This window comes from Euprymna scolopes, chromosome 4 (assembly GCF_053919585.1).
Source record: "Euprymna scolopes isolate OS-2025 chromosome 4, ASM5391958v1, whole genome shotgun sequence".
In the NCBI taxonomy this organism is placed as follows: domain Eukaryota; kingdom Metazoa; phylum Mollusca; class Cephalopoda; order Sepiida; family Sepiolidae; genus Euprymna; species Euprymna scolopes.
Window position 1 is genome coordinate 18,747,203 of NC_136485.1, and position 18,737 is coordinate 18,765,939.

At 32.2% G+C, this 18,737-nt stretch overlaps 1 protein-coding gene across 1 annotated transcript in view; it reads left to right on the top strand.

The window, feature by feature from the left end:
• Window positions 1–18,737, top strand: part of LOC145266928 (trafficking protein particle complex subunit 11-like) — a 132,257-nt gene that overhangs the window by 79,292 nt on the left and 34,228 nt on the right. Inside the window, exons 19-21 of the mRNA XM_080122731.1 lie at window positions 12,893–12,950; window positions 16,111–16,269; window positions 18,323–18,504. Of these exons, the coding sequence (XP_079978857.1) occupies window positions 12,893–12,950; window positions 16,111–16,269; window positions 18,323–18,504 (399 nt within the window). The remainder of the gene's footprint in view (window positions 1–12,892; window positions 12,951–16,110; window positions 16,270–18,322; window positions 18,505–18,737) is intronic.

Here is an 18,737-nt window from a genome sequence, read left to right on the forward strand (position 1 = left end):
CACATACTCGTCTTTTACTGCAAAGCACATTTTATAGGTAGGAAGGAGAGGAGACATTATCTCCTGGCAGTGTATATCTTTTCCTGTGACAACATATGAACAAAATTTGTTGATGTTGTGACAAATTGTATTAGCAACAGAGTTTTGTTGAACATGCTACTATAGTTTTGCAGCAATATTTTGGGGTATTTAGTTATCTTCCACCACAAGACCTGTAATACTAACGTCGGAAAGTGGGATTGAAAAAGTCAGAGCTCCAGAGGAAAAGCACTCTGAAAAGCATGTGCAGCCCCATTGGTATTCCCAGCAGGGCGCCTCAGGCGTTTAGCAATGAACTAACTTCTTAAGCCTGGGAGGGTGAACCTAGAACTGCACAGAACCAGAATCACACTACAATCAAAAGAGATGAAGGCATTATAGAAATGGTCTTAACTCTGTTGATTTGGGGGGCCTGATAGCTAAAAAGTCGGAATTTTCGGTTTAATGCAAATATCATTTAAATTCATTGTCATGTAATTACTGTAGCTCTTCGTTGTTTGATAAAATATCAAACGCATGAAGCAGTTGTGAAAACTGCAATCAAACAAGTGTTGGCCTAATACTGCATATGCAAATATTTCATAAGAATGCTCTAAACCATTCTACAAGCACGTAGAAAAACGTGCATGTAAGCAACACGCAATACAAAAACAGGACGAGAGTAGAAAATTCGACAAGTTTTACTTTGTACGTAAAATGAAAAATGGATGACGACTTATATTCAAGACATTATAAATCAATGGGAAAAACGTGTTTATAAAAGTTATAATTTGCGTAAGTTTAAAGCTAGACTTATTGTATTTTGTAAATTCAAGAATAAATTGTAAGCTATTAAATAAAATGTAAAACTTCTATGAAATTATTAAAATAGTAATTTTGCATTTAACATACAGCTTGAAAACAGTGGAATATAATTAAAAAGTTGCATTCTTACCTCATTGTTAGAGTTAAGCAATTTGATACACAACATCATATGGAGAAATGATTTGAGAACATGAATTTCTGTGAGCAGTGTTCATCATTCTATAAGCAATAATTCTTGGAATGTTGATTACCTTACTAATCAGATACTAAATAAAATCTTTATTATTTTAATTTCTTAACTATTTCTAATATATCTTGCATAACTTTTAACAGTTGTGTTTCTGTTATAAACTATGTATTTTTTTTTTCTGTTTTAACACTTTCATATGTGATTACCTACAGAAATTCTACATAATACAACCTGTGCTTTAAATACGTGAGCTGACTTCATAAATGTTTGTAATCATTAATGATAGAAGCAAAATGTATTCCTCAATGTCTGTAGCTCTCACAAAACAAATATTAGTCGAATCCAAATTTATGATAACACTGTGCAACATTAAAAAAATGTACAGGATATCTGTGGCCATTTTTATTTGCACAGTGTCACAAAAAATCCATTTCTGGTCTTTATCTAATTAGATACAGCTTTTTGCAAAATTGTCACCTTTGAGAATGTTGTGGAAAATCTTAATGATATGAATGATGAGCATGGCGAGAGATTCCATCAAGAATTCCAGTGATGAAGAAACGTTTTAAAAGAAAATGAAACTCTGGCAGATTACTACTGGAATATAAAAAGGGAGGATGACAATCAACACAGGAGGGTTAAGAGAACAAATGATGTTTAAATTGACAATTCTGTAAATGTTTTTTTATTTTTTTACATGTCATGAGTGGAATATATATTTTTGAATCTGAAATTTGTTGCACAATGTAATTTATGGCAACTTTTCTGTTATCGTAAAAGAGTGTGCACGAAAGAATGAAACATTATAAACAATTCAGAAATCAGAAGCTGACAATATTAATGCTTGAGTTCCTCAAGGGTCCATCCTGGGCCCAACTCTCTTGCTGATCTACATCAATGATCTCCCAAATCACTTCCTAACATCATTCGCAGACATTTATGCTGATGACACTACCATCTATGGCAACACATCAAAGGCCGTAAATGACCAAGTTCTCTCTGGATTCTCTCTCCTCTGATCTTGAGCAGGTGATACAATGGGGAAAGAAATAGCTGGTTATTTTTAATGCATTTTAAACCAAGCTTCTATCTTTACATCATCAATTGAAATGAATGGCTCTCGTCTTGGTTAGGCTCCATGTTTTGACAAACTTCTGGGCTTGACTTTTACTCCTAATCTGAAATGGAACATGTACATCAAATCTGTTGCCAAGAAAAATGGTGGGATCTTTCTATCGCTCCAGCAGATGTCTCACTACTGATGCAGTTCTCTATATAAGAGCCAGGTACATCCAAAGATGGAGTACTGTTGCCACATCTGGCCAGGAGCTGCTTTGTCGCATTCAAGTTTCTGAAGAACATGGAAGCTGAGGTAAACTCAAACTTGTCTCAAATTTGAGGATAAAGATGCAAAAAAAAATGAGTCAAATACATGAATTGTTTAATTGGAAATGTTTATAATTAATTTGTATGATCTCTAAAAAATGTATTATAATTAAATTTACTGGATATTTTTGATACATTCTGAAGTATATGTGAGATATAGCATGCATACAGACATATATGCACACACACACATATATATATATATATATATATATATATATATATATATATATATATATAGAGAGAGAGAGAGATTTCAAAGTCCAAGTACCAAACATAGAGCATTCACTCAGGTAAATTTATTTTAACCAATGCGAAAATTTCTTTAGAAAGTAGGGAAATGAAGCTAAACATTTTCTACTTATAAAACCTTGCACAAGAAACCCTTAGAAACGTCTTTCCATTAGCGTTCATCTTCCCTTCACACAAAAATGTAAGCATGTTTGCAATTACTCTTACAAATCTACACGCATTACTACACATTAACGCATGTACAAATTACACAAAGGAAAAGTCTTAAAGAATTTATTTTATTGATTTCTTTTAAATTGCTGTATGAAATATGTATGCATTGTCAGTTATATATATATGTAATGCATGAAATAGTTAAAAGAGGAGTCCAACAGAATGTAAAAATAAATGAAGACAAAATATGACAAAGAATCCCAACAAACAAATTTGTGCTTCTTTGTATTGTCTTCACTTATTCCATTTTATATTTCTTATATACAGTGTATTACATCATCAGAGGAATATTTATTCTTTATCAATGATATGCGTCGATTAGCCATTTTATTTTATTAAGTTTTAGATCGGTCATGTTATTTGACCATGGGCAAGGATTAAACTATCATCAGATTAGCCATTTTGAATCATGGAAGGACAGCAGTTTTATTCTTAGCCTGGGCTAAATTTCCTACCTGATTTGAAACCTATGGTATCTGGTGTCTCGTTGCTATATACTATCAAATATAAATAATAAATTAAAAAATTATATATTTTACTTATAAAGATGCTTTTTAAAATAAATTTTTAATGGATATTTTCAACATACAACTTTTTAAAGAAAATCATTGGAAAAATTTGAAAAAAGAACAAAAACGAAGGTTGTGTAATGTCAGAAAAAAAGAAACAAAACATATTTGAACATTATATAAACTTTTTTTTTCTCTGTGGTTGGAGACAAATTTATTTACAATAAAATATTTTAAATAAATTTTTTCTTCCTATTTTCAGCTTTTGACTTTTTCAAAGAAATATTGTTGAATAATTTGAAAAGAACATGTATCAAGTTGGATTAAAATAATTTTAATTTCACTTGATACGTGAATACTTTTGGGGTTTTATTTGTTTTTATTTTGGTTTATTTATTTATTCATTTATTTATTTATTTATTTTTTTTTTTTCAAATTATATTTTGGCACTTTAAAAAAGTTGTGAGGTAAAGATTGTGATTAAGAAATTAATACAATTCAGTTAAAGAGGATTATTAAAAACAAAAACTTTAAACCAAACAGCATCATATCATGTATGCAGAGCAGGAGATTTTTTCAAATTAATAGAATGGATGAGATTGCTTGGGTTTGTAGATGTAGACCAGTTAAAGTAAAAGTGTCAGTTTGTTAAAAGAACGAACAAAAAAAACAAACCAAAAAACAAACCAAAAAACAAAGTAGGAAATCGTAAAGATGAATTTAATAGAAAGAGGGATAGAGATAGGTTAGTTTGGAAGTCAATTTCTGAAAGGTGCTTTACACCCAGCATATAAAACAAGCATTAGATCAAATATGCTGATGATGGAATGCTTTTGGATATTTTAAATAAGGAGTAAAGATTAGACGAGCAATGGAATGATTATTTTAAAATAAAGTGGAGGGGGAAGATCAAAATATAGGATCTTCCAAATTATAAATTGTATAAATTAGTGGAGCAAAGTGTAGTATCTGTTCTATGAGGTGAATTTTATATTTATCCTAATCCAGAGTGCCCCTTTTGAGGAGCTGGATGTTCCCCATATAAAAAACCTGAACTTATGTCCAACTCTGGCCTTGTGGAGAAACAAGTAAAGAGGGACTGCAGAGATCTACGTAACAATACACAATGACTATACTCTTTTATAAAAGTTAGTTCTTTTATTTGTAGACTAATACAGAGTCCTTATTTTAACAAGAACAATTTGAATTTTCCATGCAATTAAATTTAAATACACAAGTTTAACAAAGTATTGTTCTTGAATCATTAGTGTGTACTAGCAGGCTCCCTAGCATTGCCTGGTTGTAAAATATACTTAAATATGATATTTTCATTTATGTAGATTATTATTGATCTAATTTTATTATATTGTGCTCAATGTATAGTAGTGGTTTCAAAAGTTAAAAAAATAAACAAAAAATATGACTTGGGTGTCATCAGTTAGAATCGAAACCAAAACATATACCTACTAAGTTCCAATTTTATTTATTTTTTTCCCCGAATTTAACCTCCTAGGAGCTATTTTACTAGCTAAAAACCAAACCCAATTTAGGTACTTATGCACTTATTGATCCGTGCTGAAATAATGTTATTATTTAAAAAGCCATTCTTAACATGGGGAGGGGATGATGTTTTGTACCTATTCTGTACTTGAACCTTACAATTGAATAAAAAAGCATATAAAACTTTAATTAAACTTGGAAAGACGATTTAAAAAATAGCGCGGATCAGTGAGTGCATTAGCACCCCAATTTATTCTACAGGTCCAAACCCCCAAATATATCAAGTTTCAAGTTTGTAGACTGAAAATTGACTAAGTAATTTGGTAGAGAGTTCTCCACACACACACACACACAAGGTCACTTATATATATACAGTGAAAAAAAAAAAAAAAAGTGGTCACATTTTTATTACTAAACATAAATTTATGTAAATTTTTTACAATATATTATAAAGAAAGTTTTGTTTCCCACATGTTATATTTTCTGTCATAATAAAATTTTTTCAAGAGTTTTATTAAAAAGAAAATTTTCATCTGTATAAAAAAAAAAGTGGTCGATTCAATTTTTTAATCCAAAAGCCAATTAATACAAGATATTTTTAAACAATGAACTATACATCATAAGACAACGTCATTCCGATTAAGTTAAATGTGAATGGTATGGAAAAGGCTGGAAAATCACTAAGAAGTATTTCCAGTTTTCTAGAACTTTTATTCTCTATTGTTTAAAAAATTATAAATAAAGATGAAAAATATGGCATCACCAGTGATTTAGGTGGAAATGGAAAGCCAAAAAAAGCTAACAAGTAATAATGTAAAAATTTTTAAATAATGAAATCTCTACTGATAAATATTCACTTATGGCTAATTTGGGGTCGGGTTTATTTTTGAACATTTTATTGCCAATTTCTGATTTTATTATTGCCCACAAGTTTTCTATGAGATTATACTCTGGTGATTGTGCCGGACAAATTTTTCTCTAAAAAAATTCATTTGTAAGATTGCTAGTGAGTTTTGGGTTGTTGTCCTGGACTAAAATGTACTTGGAAAGAACCAATGTATCAAATTTTCTTAGGGAGTTAAACAAGGAAAAACTTATGTTGCAGTAATAGACTGCATCCATTTTAACATCTAAGAAAAACGATTATTATACCAAAAACACCAATCTATGACAAACCCTCCTCCAAATTTTTACATTTCTGCAAACATTAATTTGATTTAGCTCAAAGCTATCTTTTACCATATTTTTTTATTTCTATCAGCATTATAGAAATTAAATTTAGATTAATCACTGAATATTATGGTTTTAATTTTATGCTCTCACATTTTTATTCATCTCTTGCTTGTCTTAAACCGATTATTAATCTGTTGGGGTTTAATAACGGTTTTTAGAAAGGGTGCCAAGTATAAACCACTTTAAAATCATCTCTAATAGTTGAACGAGAACACTTAACATGCTGTTCTAACTTTTTTTTTAATTTTCTACGTGATAAAATAATTATCGGCAGAGATTTCCTTATTTTGAAATTTTACATTATTACTTATCAGCTTTTCAGCCTTGTATTTCCACCTAAATGACTGGTAATGACATATTTTTCATGTTGTCTTAGAATTTTTTGAACAATGAAAAATGGAACTTCCAGCCTTTTTCATTCCTATCATTTCGCATTTAACTTGATCAAATGTTTTCCCATGATGTATAGTTAATTATTTGACAATATCTTGTATTTATTGGATTTTTGATTCCAAAAATTAAATTCAATTGACTGCTTTTTTTTTTTTTTTTTTTTTTTACACAGATGAAAATTTTCTTTTTAATAAAAACTTTAATTTTTTTTTTTTTTTAAATTTTTTTTTATTACCTTTTCACCCCAAACAAAACACATTGCCACTTTGGTGTAGGGGGCTACTATCAGGGGCAGCAACTACTGGGGCACTATGTTGGGATTTGGGCAGCAAGATGTCGGTTCACGTTATACTTGAACTTCTGCATGTCAGTACAGTTAGGGAAGCAGGGACCTGGAATGGAATTCCAGAGTGTAGCGGTTCTGGGGAAGAAACTACTGGAGTAGAAAGATCTTTTACATCTAGGGATCTCTACTGTGTGGGGGTGGGATTTAGCTGCCTGTTTGGTTTGTCGAGGGTGTCTACGTCGTGGGGGCACAAGTGTCTGCAGTTCGTCAGAGCATTCAACATTAAAATACTTGTAGAACAGGCAGAGGGATGCAACGTTTCATCGATGGGACAGAGGCTGAAGTTTAGATGCCAGTTCAGGGCCTATCAGATTGGCGACTCTTTTGAACCTTGTCTAGGAGCGAGAGACTAGTAGCAGATGCACCAGCCCAAATGTGACAACAATACTCCATACATGGGCAAATGGTGGCTTTATAGAGGTACAGGATACTTTCAGGTGTCAGTAGTTTTCTAGCACGGTAGAAAGAGCCTACCTTTTTCGCAACGGCCCTGCCAATGTTTTCAATATAATTGTTCCAACTCATGTTTCCTGTGAACGTTAGGCCAAGCAGTTTGAAAGATGTACTCTCAGACAGGGAGTCACTGGCCATTGCTATTCGTGGCAGAGAAGGTTTCTTGTAATTATTGAAGGAAACCAGTTTAGGCTTGGCAGCATTGAATGTGACCATCCATTTATGTCCCCATTCCACTACAGATTGGAGGTCATACTCTAGTGTTTTTGCCATTTCTTAGTTATGTGTTCATTTGTTTTCCTGTCATTCCTGTTATAGAGTGTGGTGTCATCAGCATATATACCCACCTCAGAGGCAGTTTTGTCGGGGAGGTCATTCATAAATATTATGAACAATAGAGGTCCAAGGATAGACCCCTGAGGCACTCCCGCATTTATATCACACTGTTTAGATGTACGACCGTCAAGGACAACCTGGATTTTTCTCTTATCTAAGAAGGATTTAATTATGTTAAGTATTCTACCAGTGATACCGTATGATCTGATTTTCCTGAGGAGACCCTCATGCCATACCCTGTCAAAAGCCTTAGATATATCTAGAGCTTCCGCTCTGCCCTCCCCCTCTTTGTCCAGTGAATGGTATATGCGTTCAGAGATTACAGTGAGGATGTCTGCTGTGGAACGGGCATGTCTAAATCCGTATTGTTTGTCAGTCAGAAGTTTAACATCTGTAAGGTGCCGGACTAGAGCATGGCTAAGCAAAAGTACCCGTCGTTGACTGGGTTCAAAAGCAGCCTACAGAAAATGGACTCTGATTTATGAAAGTATGATGGGTTATGAAAAGGAAGGGTTGTAAATTTGGGTTGAATTTGGAGGTATCAAAACATGATGAAAGTAAAAATAAAATAGATAAACCCCATAATTTATTATACCATACCTGTTCACACTGAAACACTTATCACAATATTCTGTGGATCTATATTAAAAAAACCTTGTTAAACTTTGTGACATATTTCCATTCTATGGAGGTCAGGTGTGAACGAACACCCCATAATTTTATCATACCATATTTCTTCAAACTGAAACATAATTATCAAAGTATACTTACGCAGATAGATATGAAAAGTCTTTATTAAAGTTTTTGCCTATTTCCATTCCATGGAGGCCAGGCGCAAACGCTGACCCCACAATTTTATTATACCATCCCTATTTAAGTTAAAACATACTTATCAAATGATTCTTATATACATCTATATCAAAAACACTTGTAAACATTTTTTTTTTTAATTTTAAAATTTTTTATTTCTATACTTTGTGGACCAGGCGCGAACACAGACCCCACAATTTTAATGAACCACCGTTCTGCCAGATCAAACATACCCATTCCTGTGTCTCGATACATCTATCATTATATGTAATCAGTTGTTTAAAATAGTCAACCATATAGGAGCCTATTCGTGACCAGACACACACACAGACATTCAGCTTTATATTATAGATATATAAACATAGTGGGAAATAGAAGTTTTTTAATATCATATCTTACTATTGTGAAAAAAATTGCATAAATTTATGTTTATTTTATAAAGTATCATTCTTTATTATATCACATGGTGACATTTTATGTTTTGAAATGTATAAAATTGATCACTTAATTTTTTTTTGTTTTTAAATTGTAAAATATTTAAATCGTAAATGCATTTTATAACAATTTAAAAACATTGGCTCTCAAAGAAATTTTTATTTTGTTATTTTTCTTTGTTTTATATTTTGTCTTTTGGGGGGGGTTATTTTAATCTTTCGGGAGTGTTTTATTTTTTTTATTTGTAAATTTTATTTTACAATCTTTGTTTTACTTTCTTTTCCTTATTTTTAGACAATTCTCGATTTTGTTTTGTTTTTGTATATGATTGCAAACTATGGGCCCTCAAGAAATGTAGTGGAATTATTGGGGGAGAGGACTGGTAGTTTCTCCTGATTATGAGTCCCTAGGAATAGTAGTAGTAGTAGTTAAATTGAAAAGTGAGGATGGGTCTGGTAATTGACCATAATTATAGATTTACAAAAAGTGTAATAGTTTATTAGAAGGCTGGTAATTGATCTGCTTACGGGTCCATAAGAAAAATAAAGGTTTTATTTAGAGTGTGATAGTTGAACGGAATTGGCTGTTATGGATGTATGAATGTCGATTGCCCAATTGATGTTTGAGCTGAATGTAAATGATGCCCAACTTTTTTTTTTTTTATTTATTTTTTTTTTTTTTTTACTCGCGTTCACCCTTAAGCTGTTAAAGGGAAGAAACTATTAGAGTAGAAACTAAGGATTTAGGGACCTCAACAGTGAATTGATAAATGAGTTTGTTGGGGATATATATGTGGAGGGAACACAAGTTCATCTTCTGTAACTTGGATGACATGTTTGGTGCTGGTTGCATGGGAAGGTTCAGGAAAGTGCTGTTAATGCTTATATCTAAGCATATTTCTTGCAAGGTTCTAGGCAATCTTTTCAACCCGTGTTTACTATGCCATGTTGTACAACGCCTCAAAATCTTTTTATCTTGCAATGGTTTTAGCATAATGATTGTGCCATTGTCAAGTTGATGTGCAGCTGTAAAGTGGAGAAAAGAAAATCCCATCAATTATGCATTTTCAAGACTTGATATTAGTGAGATTGTGAATACCATATATACTAAAATGTTGTCAAAGGCATAAATAATTTAACTGCATTTGACTTGGTTGTTAGACATTTTAATTGGACCAAATAGAAAGCAGGTTTGAGACAATGCCTGGTGTTGCCCGCTTTGGAATCTGGATACTTTCACTGAAACTTTCAGTACCCTAAATGCTAAAACTCAAAGAAAGGAGTGGTTCAATGATAGATGAATCTTTGTAAATTGGGAATTTCCTCCAAATTGATGCATGTCTGCATTACCATGTTCATTCACCTGATACATAAAGATATTCTGTTTTTAAATATAAAGTTCAGGAGGTTTTAATCATGACTTTACTGCGCCATTAATTTTGGAATGAAATGGTTACCAACTCGGTTCCTTAAATTAGGAACTAGCTTCCCTTCATTATTCTTAAAAAAAAAAAAAAAAAAAGTAGGAGCCATTCCAAATGATGCCTCTTCACTTAATATAAAATAAGGTGAAGCTGAAGCATCTTATTTTGGTTAAATTGCGATGAAAAGCCCAAGAATCTTTTTTAGTTTCATTTTATACAAAGTGTTGGCAATTCAAGAGAGAAGTCAGCCTCACCCATTTTTTTTTTTTTTTTTTTTTTTTCAACCCTAAATAAGACGTTTTGCCACTTGAATGTAATGATCTGCTATTTGGGATCATATGTTGCAGAGTGTGTGAAGTTGAGCAGCAAAATATAACCTTTAACTTGGTGTGATCAGTTTCGAACTGCTGATGAAACTTTTTACTGTGGCCATACCATAGCTGTTTAAATAGTGCTTAGCAAAGGTATTGGTGAGTGATACCAAAAATCATCATGACCTTCTTGATTATTTTATGTTAGCAACCTTCATATAGTTCCTCCCTTTAGTCTTGGATGAAAAAAAAAAATCTGAGAAACAAATGTCATCACCAAAACAAACTTGTCAAAAAATTACAATTTGTTTATTTATAGAATCTTTTTTTTTTTTTTTTTTTTTTTTTAAATCTTACATTGCATGATTTTATGGTTTCCATGATTTCTTTTATTCTGGTGCTGGTTTGATCTACGTTCAGTTAAAGAGGAAAAATTGTCTTAAAATATAAAACGTATTTAAATGCTTCAGCAATAAAATGTGATTTCCTGAAAGTGGAAGCTAATCTCTGTTAATAATTTTTCTTGTGATTGTCCGGATTTCATATTTGACCACTAAACAATCAGTGTTTGTTGTTCGATAAAATTTTGAAACCAGTTGGTCACATATTGTAATGTTAGAAACACTGAAAGATTTCTACAACAATGTATTTTGTAACGTCAGCATGTAGTGAATCGAAAAACTAATCTAAATAAAATATCCTGGTATAACGAATGTCAAGCACAGCTACAAACTCTGTTTCCATTCTACTAATAAAACAGAAAAAATAGAGTATTGATCTGAAGGAATCGATTAACGGGATCAGATTTTTTTTTTATAATATTCAATTTATTAAGAGATTAATGAAAGTTTTTTTTTTATAATGTTCAATTTATTTAGAGATTAATGAAATTTTTTTTTATAATGTTCAATTTATTAAGAGATTAACGAAAGTTTTTTTTTTTATAATGTTCAATTTATTAAGAGATTAATGAAATTGTTTTTTTATAATGTTCAATTTATTAAAAGATTAATGAAATTTTTTTTTATAATGTTCAATTTATTAAGAGATTAACAAAAGTTTTTTTTAGCGTTTCAGAATTTTTGAGATAAGGATTAGTTGTTTGTATTATATGGATTCTTTGGACTACTGTTCTCATCTTGAGTGTCATTTTCACAATGTTTCACTTGATATAACCTCTGACCTTCAGGTGTATCTTTTGAAACTCAAGGAATTTTTCTGTTTTTCCAGAGTTTGACAGAAAAAATTGCCAGGTTCAAGTTACAGCTGTAGAAGGTTACATCGACTGAAATGTGAAACTGACGCTTGAGATGAGAATGATAGTTCAAAGAATCCAAGTGATACGGAGCAGTAAAATAAAGAAATTAAAATAGCTTTTGGGAGCAACTAAATAAAATATTTAATTTAGAAACACAAATGTTCTCGTATTGTTTTTCTCCAAGATTTCCAGCCTTGGTGAGTTGTCTTTTTGGGGATACTTAAAGTAACAAATATCTCATATTAAAGAAATATGGACAAATTTAAAGTGACCCCCTCCCCCTCACTGCACAAAAAGAAAAAAATGTAATCATTAGTAAAGTTCACAATCCTTTCTCCAATCTAATAATCATATTTAATACAAATAAACTTCACTCCATGTGAGACTTGTACATGTAACCTCCAACCTTCTTCTGGTGAATCTTATCGAACTCCGGAATCTCTATGAAATTTTGAATGGAAACCTTTATTTAATCTACGAGTGTAATTTGACTTAGTAGAAGGCGTAAATAATTTTTAATTGCATTTTTAGTATCACTTAACCTTCAACTTCCATTGTCATTCCTAACACTTTTATCCGTTGCAAGATGAAAACAGTATATCCAAATAATCAGTCTGGAAATTGTTTTGAAATGACATAGATAAAAATCTGGAGGTTTAATGTCTAGTGAATATGGAGTCTTTCTTGATGATAAGACAAAGACTGTTGAACATTTATGACTGGTACTTGGTGGACAAGTCAGATGTAAACTGAAGTTTATTTGTATTTTAGATTGCAGAAATGATTGTGAATTAACAGTTTCATTGGTGGCATTTTTCGGAAGGGGAATCATGTTGTACTCCTCGCTCTTTTCAAAACTGATGCAATGCAACATTGGAGACGTTTAGAAGTTGAAAAATGGTAACATCCAAGATTTGCCCGTATATAACAATGTACACTTTTTTCTTTTTTTTTTTTCAATCTTTTTGAAAATTTTAACAATTTGAATCTTCTTCCTACAGAGTTAGCTGTCCATTTCCAGTCAGATTCTCACGGTTATCAGTCATTCTTAGCAGCCAGGTAAGATTGTTCTATTTTTTATTTTGAATGAATAAATCTTTAACTTTTTACATTTACTTATGCTAATTTGTGAATCTTTTATAGTGTGTTCAGGATAGAAGTGACACTCTATGGAAAGAAAAGTAAAGACGTCATATCTTGACAAATAATTGATTTATTCTCCAAACTCGAAAAGCATTTCTTGCTGAACACAGCTAACTCCAAGAAGCCAAGTTTAGAACAAGGCTTCTAGGGGTGACCTAAACTTCATCTAGGGATGATATGAACTCATTTTGATCTCACAAAGCTCTTCTAATCTGGTCCAAGCCGCAATCTATTTTCAACTGTCCAAAGCTGTAAACTGTCCTCAACTCCCGCAAAATTCATTCCCACTCTAAAATTGTCCGAAAACTTGCTTTAAATATATTTATCTATATGCCTGGTCTTTTGTCTATCACATTTTGATTCTGAATTCTATTTCAGACAGCTTTTGTGTGAATTTGTGACCCCTCCATGGTCTTTCTACAAACTTCACTTCCTGTACTTTTTTATCAACTTATTTCTTTTTGTTATAGTTTTCCTTTTTTCTTTTTATTTTATTTGCTTCTTTTTTTTTTGGGTGGGGGGGTTCATACTATTACACAAAGATGGGCTCAATTTGAGGCAATTTGATCATTATGATGCGTGCGACTTTGTATTCAAGAATCACAGAGCTGCAGCTAAGATTTCTGAACTTCTCCTCTTTACGCAAATCATTCTGTTGCAATATTCTGGTGATTTTCAGTCCATTGTCTCCAATTTTCAAACCCACTACATAGAAACAACTATCCATTGTACTGTACCATTATGAAATTTAACTCAAAACACTAGTACCCCCTTAATATAAATATCCCCAACAAACCTGACAAACAGCAAAATCCCTACACTATATAGAGATCCTTAGATGCTGTAAAGCTTTCTACTCAAATAGCTTCTTCCATTAAACTACTAAACTTTGGAATTCCCTCCTGCTTCCGTGACTGTACTGACATGCAGAAGTTCAAGTGTAATATGAACAGACATCTTGCTGCCCAACTCTCTACATAGTATCTCTGCAATTCTGGTTTACAATGGTAGCCCCTTATGAATTGATGACACTGTGCCTTGTTTGAAGTGAATTAACAGTAAAGAAAAGAAAAATTTTAAATGATTCAGAAATGAAAAAAGACAAAAACTTATTAAATTTATCCTGAATATATTTGATTACACTTGACATTCCAATCTCTGCTAAAAAATGTAAATTCGAGCAAATTTCTGACAAACTTGTATTGAGAATTAAGTTTCGATGGAGAGACACGAGTAATTTGTTCCATTTAAGATTTTTACATTTCTGTAACTTTCAGAAACGCGTCTATCAATTTAATAAACCAAAAAGATAACTGCTAAGGCAACTAATTCTGATTACTCTAAACAATAATGACAATGGCCACGTGTCCTTTATTGAACCCAAATCCAGAGTCGCGGTCTATATATACAACTGGGAACTGCTTGTAAATTTAATATTCCTTAGAAACTTCTTCCTTTGGAGAAAGCTGCCTTGCGTGAATGCCATGCAAGGAAAAAGAAAGTGGCAGTTACGAATGCTGAGATTAGTGACGGAACTCTCAATTCTGCTTTGTGTATTAATTGGTAGGTTGTAGTAAAAACTTAAAATAAAGCCTCACATCATGAAAATATTGTATGGCGTTCAAAATTGACAAAAGCTGGAAACTTAAGTTTTTAACAGTGATTGGCAGTTTAAGCAGCTCACTTTTTAATAAGTATTTTTTCTATATACACAATGTTTTTTATACTCTTACTTATGCCAAACAAGGCATATTGTCACTTGGATGTAAGGGGTTACAGTAGACCTGAACGAGAATCACCCCCACCCTATAATTTTTATAGTATGTTTTAGTATGTAGTATAGTTTTTGAGGTTGGGTGTTTATTTCGAAAGCCGTTCTTAACATGAGGAGGTTAGGGGTGTTTATACTACACTGAGTTAGGTCATAAAAAAAGTCCCAACTACAGAATACTGGTTAAAATTATAGGGGGGGGGGTGATTCTTGTTCATGTCCGCGGGGCTTTTTTGGACCATGCCAACAGGCGCACTATATAGCAAGTTGAGCAAAGATATCTATCTGTCCACAATATATTTAAATTTTTGCATGTTAGTACAGTCAGGGAAGCAGAAAAGAGGGAAGGAATTCCAAATCTAGCAGTTTGAAGGAAGAAACTATTAGAGTAAAGTTTTTTTTTTACATTTAGGCACCTCAACAATGAAGGGGTGAGATTTTGCTGTTGATTTAGGTAATGTGTTTATGTCACGCGGTAATTGTAAAACAGGCGCAGAAATGCAACATTGTGTTGATAAGTTTGTTGATAGTGTGAAACCTATCATATCGGAGCCTTTTTTTTTTCTTTTACCCTCTATCCCCCACCCACCCCTATCTAAGAGGGAGAAACTAGTGGTTGATGCACCAGCAATACTCTATGCATGGGTGAATGGGAGCTTTGTAAAGATATGATACTCTTCGGTGTGAGTAATTTTCTAGCACAGAGAGAGCCCACCTTCTTTTCAGCAGCCTTGGCAATGTCTTCAATGTATTTGTTCCAGTTCATAATCTCAGGCAGATCATTCATTATGTAGATGCAAAAATGTCCCCATAAATGTATTCTTAATTTAACTTATAATTTTTTATACTGATGCTATTTATAACTTGACAAGGTAAGGCAAGAACTCTGGAAATTCCATGGTGTTTTCTGTATTAATCTCTGGTTACTCTTAATATTATTTTTGAAATAATTTCTATCAGGATCAATGCTATAAAAAGAAATTACTCTCTTCTGTAAAAATAGTCAACTAAATATTTATAAATAAAAAAAAATGTCTCCCATGTATTTAGAATTGTAGGAATTCTTTTTAAAACCAATAAATATTTTCTGCCTTGCTTGAAAAATAATTCACAGCTAAATATTCTTAAAAGCTGTAAAACAAATGTCACTTTTTAAAATGTTCTGTTTTATTTGACAGGATGACATGATTTGGAACAATTTATTTTAAAATAAAGTCGGAAATGTTTACCTTAGTGACATCAGATAAATTACCAATCACTATCTTTTTTTGATTATACAATGACTTTTAAAAAAATTTTTTCCAGGTTTATAACCAACACTGTGTTGTCAATGATGGACATGGTATATCTGCTACGTCGGAAGGGGAAGGTGGAACTGGAGATTTGTACCTTGTTCCTAATAAAACGAGAGTTTACAAATTTTCTTTCTTGCCTGTTCGAGATGATGTTGGCACACCATTAGAGGTAAAAATGCACGATGCTTCTTTGTTATTTTTTATAAGAGCAAAAATTGAAAATCGAAATATTAAATTTCAAGTAAAACCAATGGTATCATGTCATATCACAGTAATGAACATACCCAAAAATTATGAAAAATGATGAGGTAAAAAAATTAATGATTAATGAACAGTTTTTGAAACAATTAACAAAAATTGAGTTTTGCTAAATTGGTCTAAGATTTTTCAGTTTTCAGAAAATAATTATCTCCCTTATTACTGGTCCTGGATATGACCTTAAACTATATCCAGTGGTGAGGCCCCAGCTTGCGGGCTTTGGGGAGTGTGGAGCCACCCTTTAATTACCATTGCTCCCAGGTCCACTCTGACCCGGAGTGGTAGTACCTGTTAGGGTTCCAAGTATGGGTTAAATAGAAACCGACTTGAAAACAACAAATATATTCTATTAAAACTTTTTTTCTTCAAAATCTTTGGATTTGGCATTAAATAACCCGAAAAGGGTTGATATGCCGTAAAACAACCAACCCTTATTACTATTTGAATTCTCCATTTTTTAAATAAATAAAAAAAAAATTTTAAGCAAAGCTCAATCGTCGCCAATTCAAAAATTAGTTTTCTCTGTAATTTTTTACCATATCGTTTTTCATAATTCTTGGATGTATTATTGCCACATGACAAGTAGATACATTTGGTTTTACTTGTGATTCAATTTTTCAAATTTAACTGTTATAGCAAAGAAACGCCATCTGTATTGATTGTTGTTTAATAAAGAATATTATTTAACTGCATGCGAAACATAATTTGAAAAAGTTTACACCTGTTAACTTGCTTGGCTTTTCATAAGGCACTTTATCATAATGGCAGTTTTTTTTTTTTTTTTTTTTTTTACTAAAGGGTCGCTCAAGGATAAGGGTTAATGAGTTTATCATGCAGATGGTAAGATAACATGGAAGGTTGATGATGAAAGCTGAGAAGAATTTGATCACCTAAGAATTTGTTTACATTAAACTTGAAAATGACGGTTGTAATCAGTTGGGAAGTAGCCCCATGATATTGTTCGGACAGTTCTAGGAAAGGAACTTTGATCACGGAAGTTTCGTTTAGTTTTATGCACAGAAAGAAAGGGAAATTACTGACAGTGGTTATAGCTAGATGAGGTTTTGTTAATGTTTTACACGAGTGAGAACACAGATTGATGCTCAGTCAAGCACATGTCATCAAAATAAGGATGAGTTAAAGATTAGCAACATCTCTTCTGTGAGAGGAGGATAGTTGAGAAGAAAAGGATGTCACCCACTAGATTTCAAAGTTGGTTTTGTATTTTTTCTTTGAGAGCGTACAAAATTTACTTCACAATCTAGTGGGGAAGATCTCTTTTCTTTTTTTTCTCTACAGCTGCCTTTTCTCATAAATGTTGCTTTGATTTCTGGTCCCATTTTATATGACTTTCACTGCAAGAACTAACCATAACCCGAACCCACAAGGGATTGCTCGACTTGCTCTACTCTATCGTCATTTCCATGGGTGCTCAACTGAGCTTCAATCTTTGGTCCCACTTTATAAGACCTTCACAGCAACTCATTTTCTAACCATAACTGTAAAGAATATTTCTTTCTTCCTTTGTGACTAACTATATTCCATGAATAATTTTTTTTTTTAAAACTGGGGAACACATTTCTGTAGGACTACTTTCCTTTAGACTACAACATGACCATCTTCAAATCCAATGTCAGCAAGTACTTCTCGTAAAGTGTCCTCTTCATCACTTTCAATCTTCTCATAATATTCTTTATTCAACTGATAACTTATTCATTTTGTTAATCCTTATCTGCAATAAATTTAAGTAGCAATTTTTTTTATTAATTGCATGATGAAATCTCTGAACAAAAAATGTTTGTTTGTTTAGCCATTGACTCTATAATTTCTGATAAAGGTTTCTTTTTATTTAATATTTGATATCTATTGATATGCAAATCAATGGATATCAAACTACATCTTTTTTTTTTTTTTTTTTTTTTTTTTTTAATTAATTTTTTCTTATTTTAATTTTTCTTTTAAAGATTAAAAATATTGTTCTTGAAATTGGAACTGAAGGTCGTCTGGCTGTTCTTTATTGGATTGGTGCAGGTGGGGATGCAGTTTCCCCACCACCAACAGCACAAACGCTTTGGCCAAAACGAAAACCTGAAATAAATAATGGAAGCATTGACTGGAGATCAGTCACAGTCAAGCCCATCACTAGGTAAGACCTTTATCGAAACCTTTTTATTTACTTTCATTGCAATTAACTTATTTTGATGAGGCAGGATAGGTTTTTATTTTACCTGGTGATCACCACTTATCAAGGTCCGGAAGCCACTCGGGGATAAGGATTATTGTGTGTTAGTATTGGAGATTTGATAAAGTGTCTTACTTAAGGGGGTGGTTCATCAGGAATTTGTTTATGTTGGACTTGAAGACATGCAAATTGTAGTC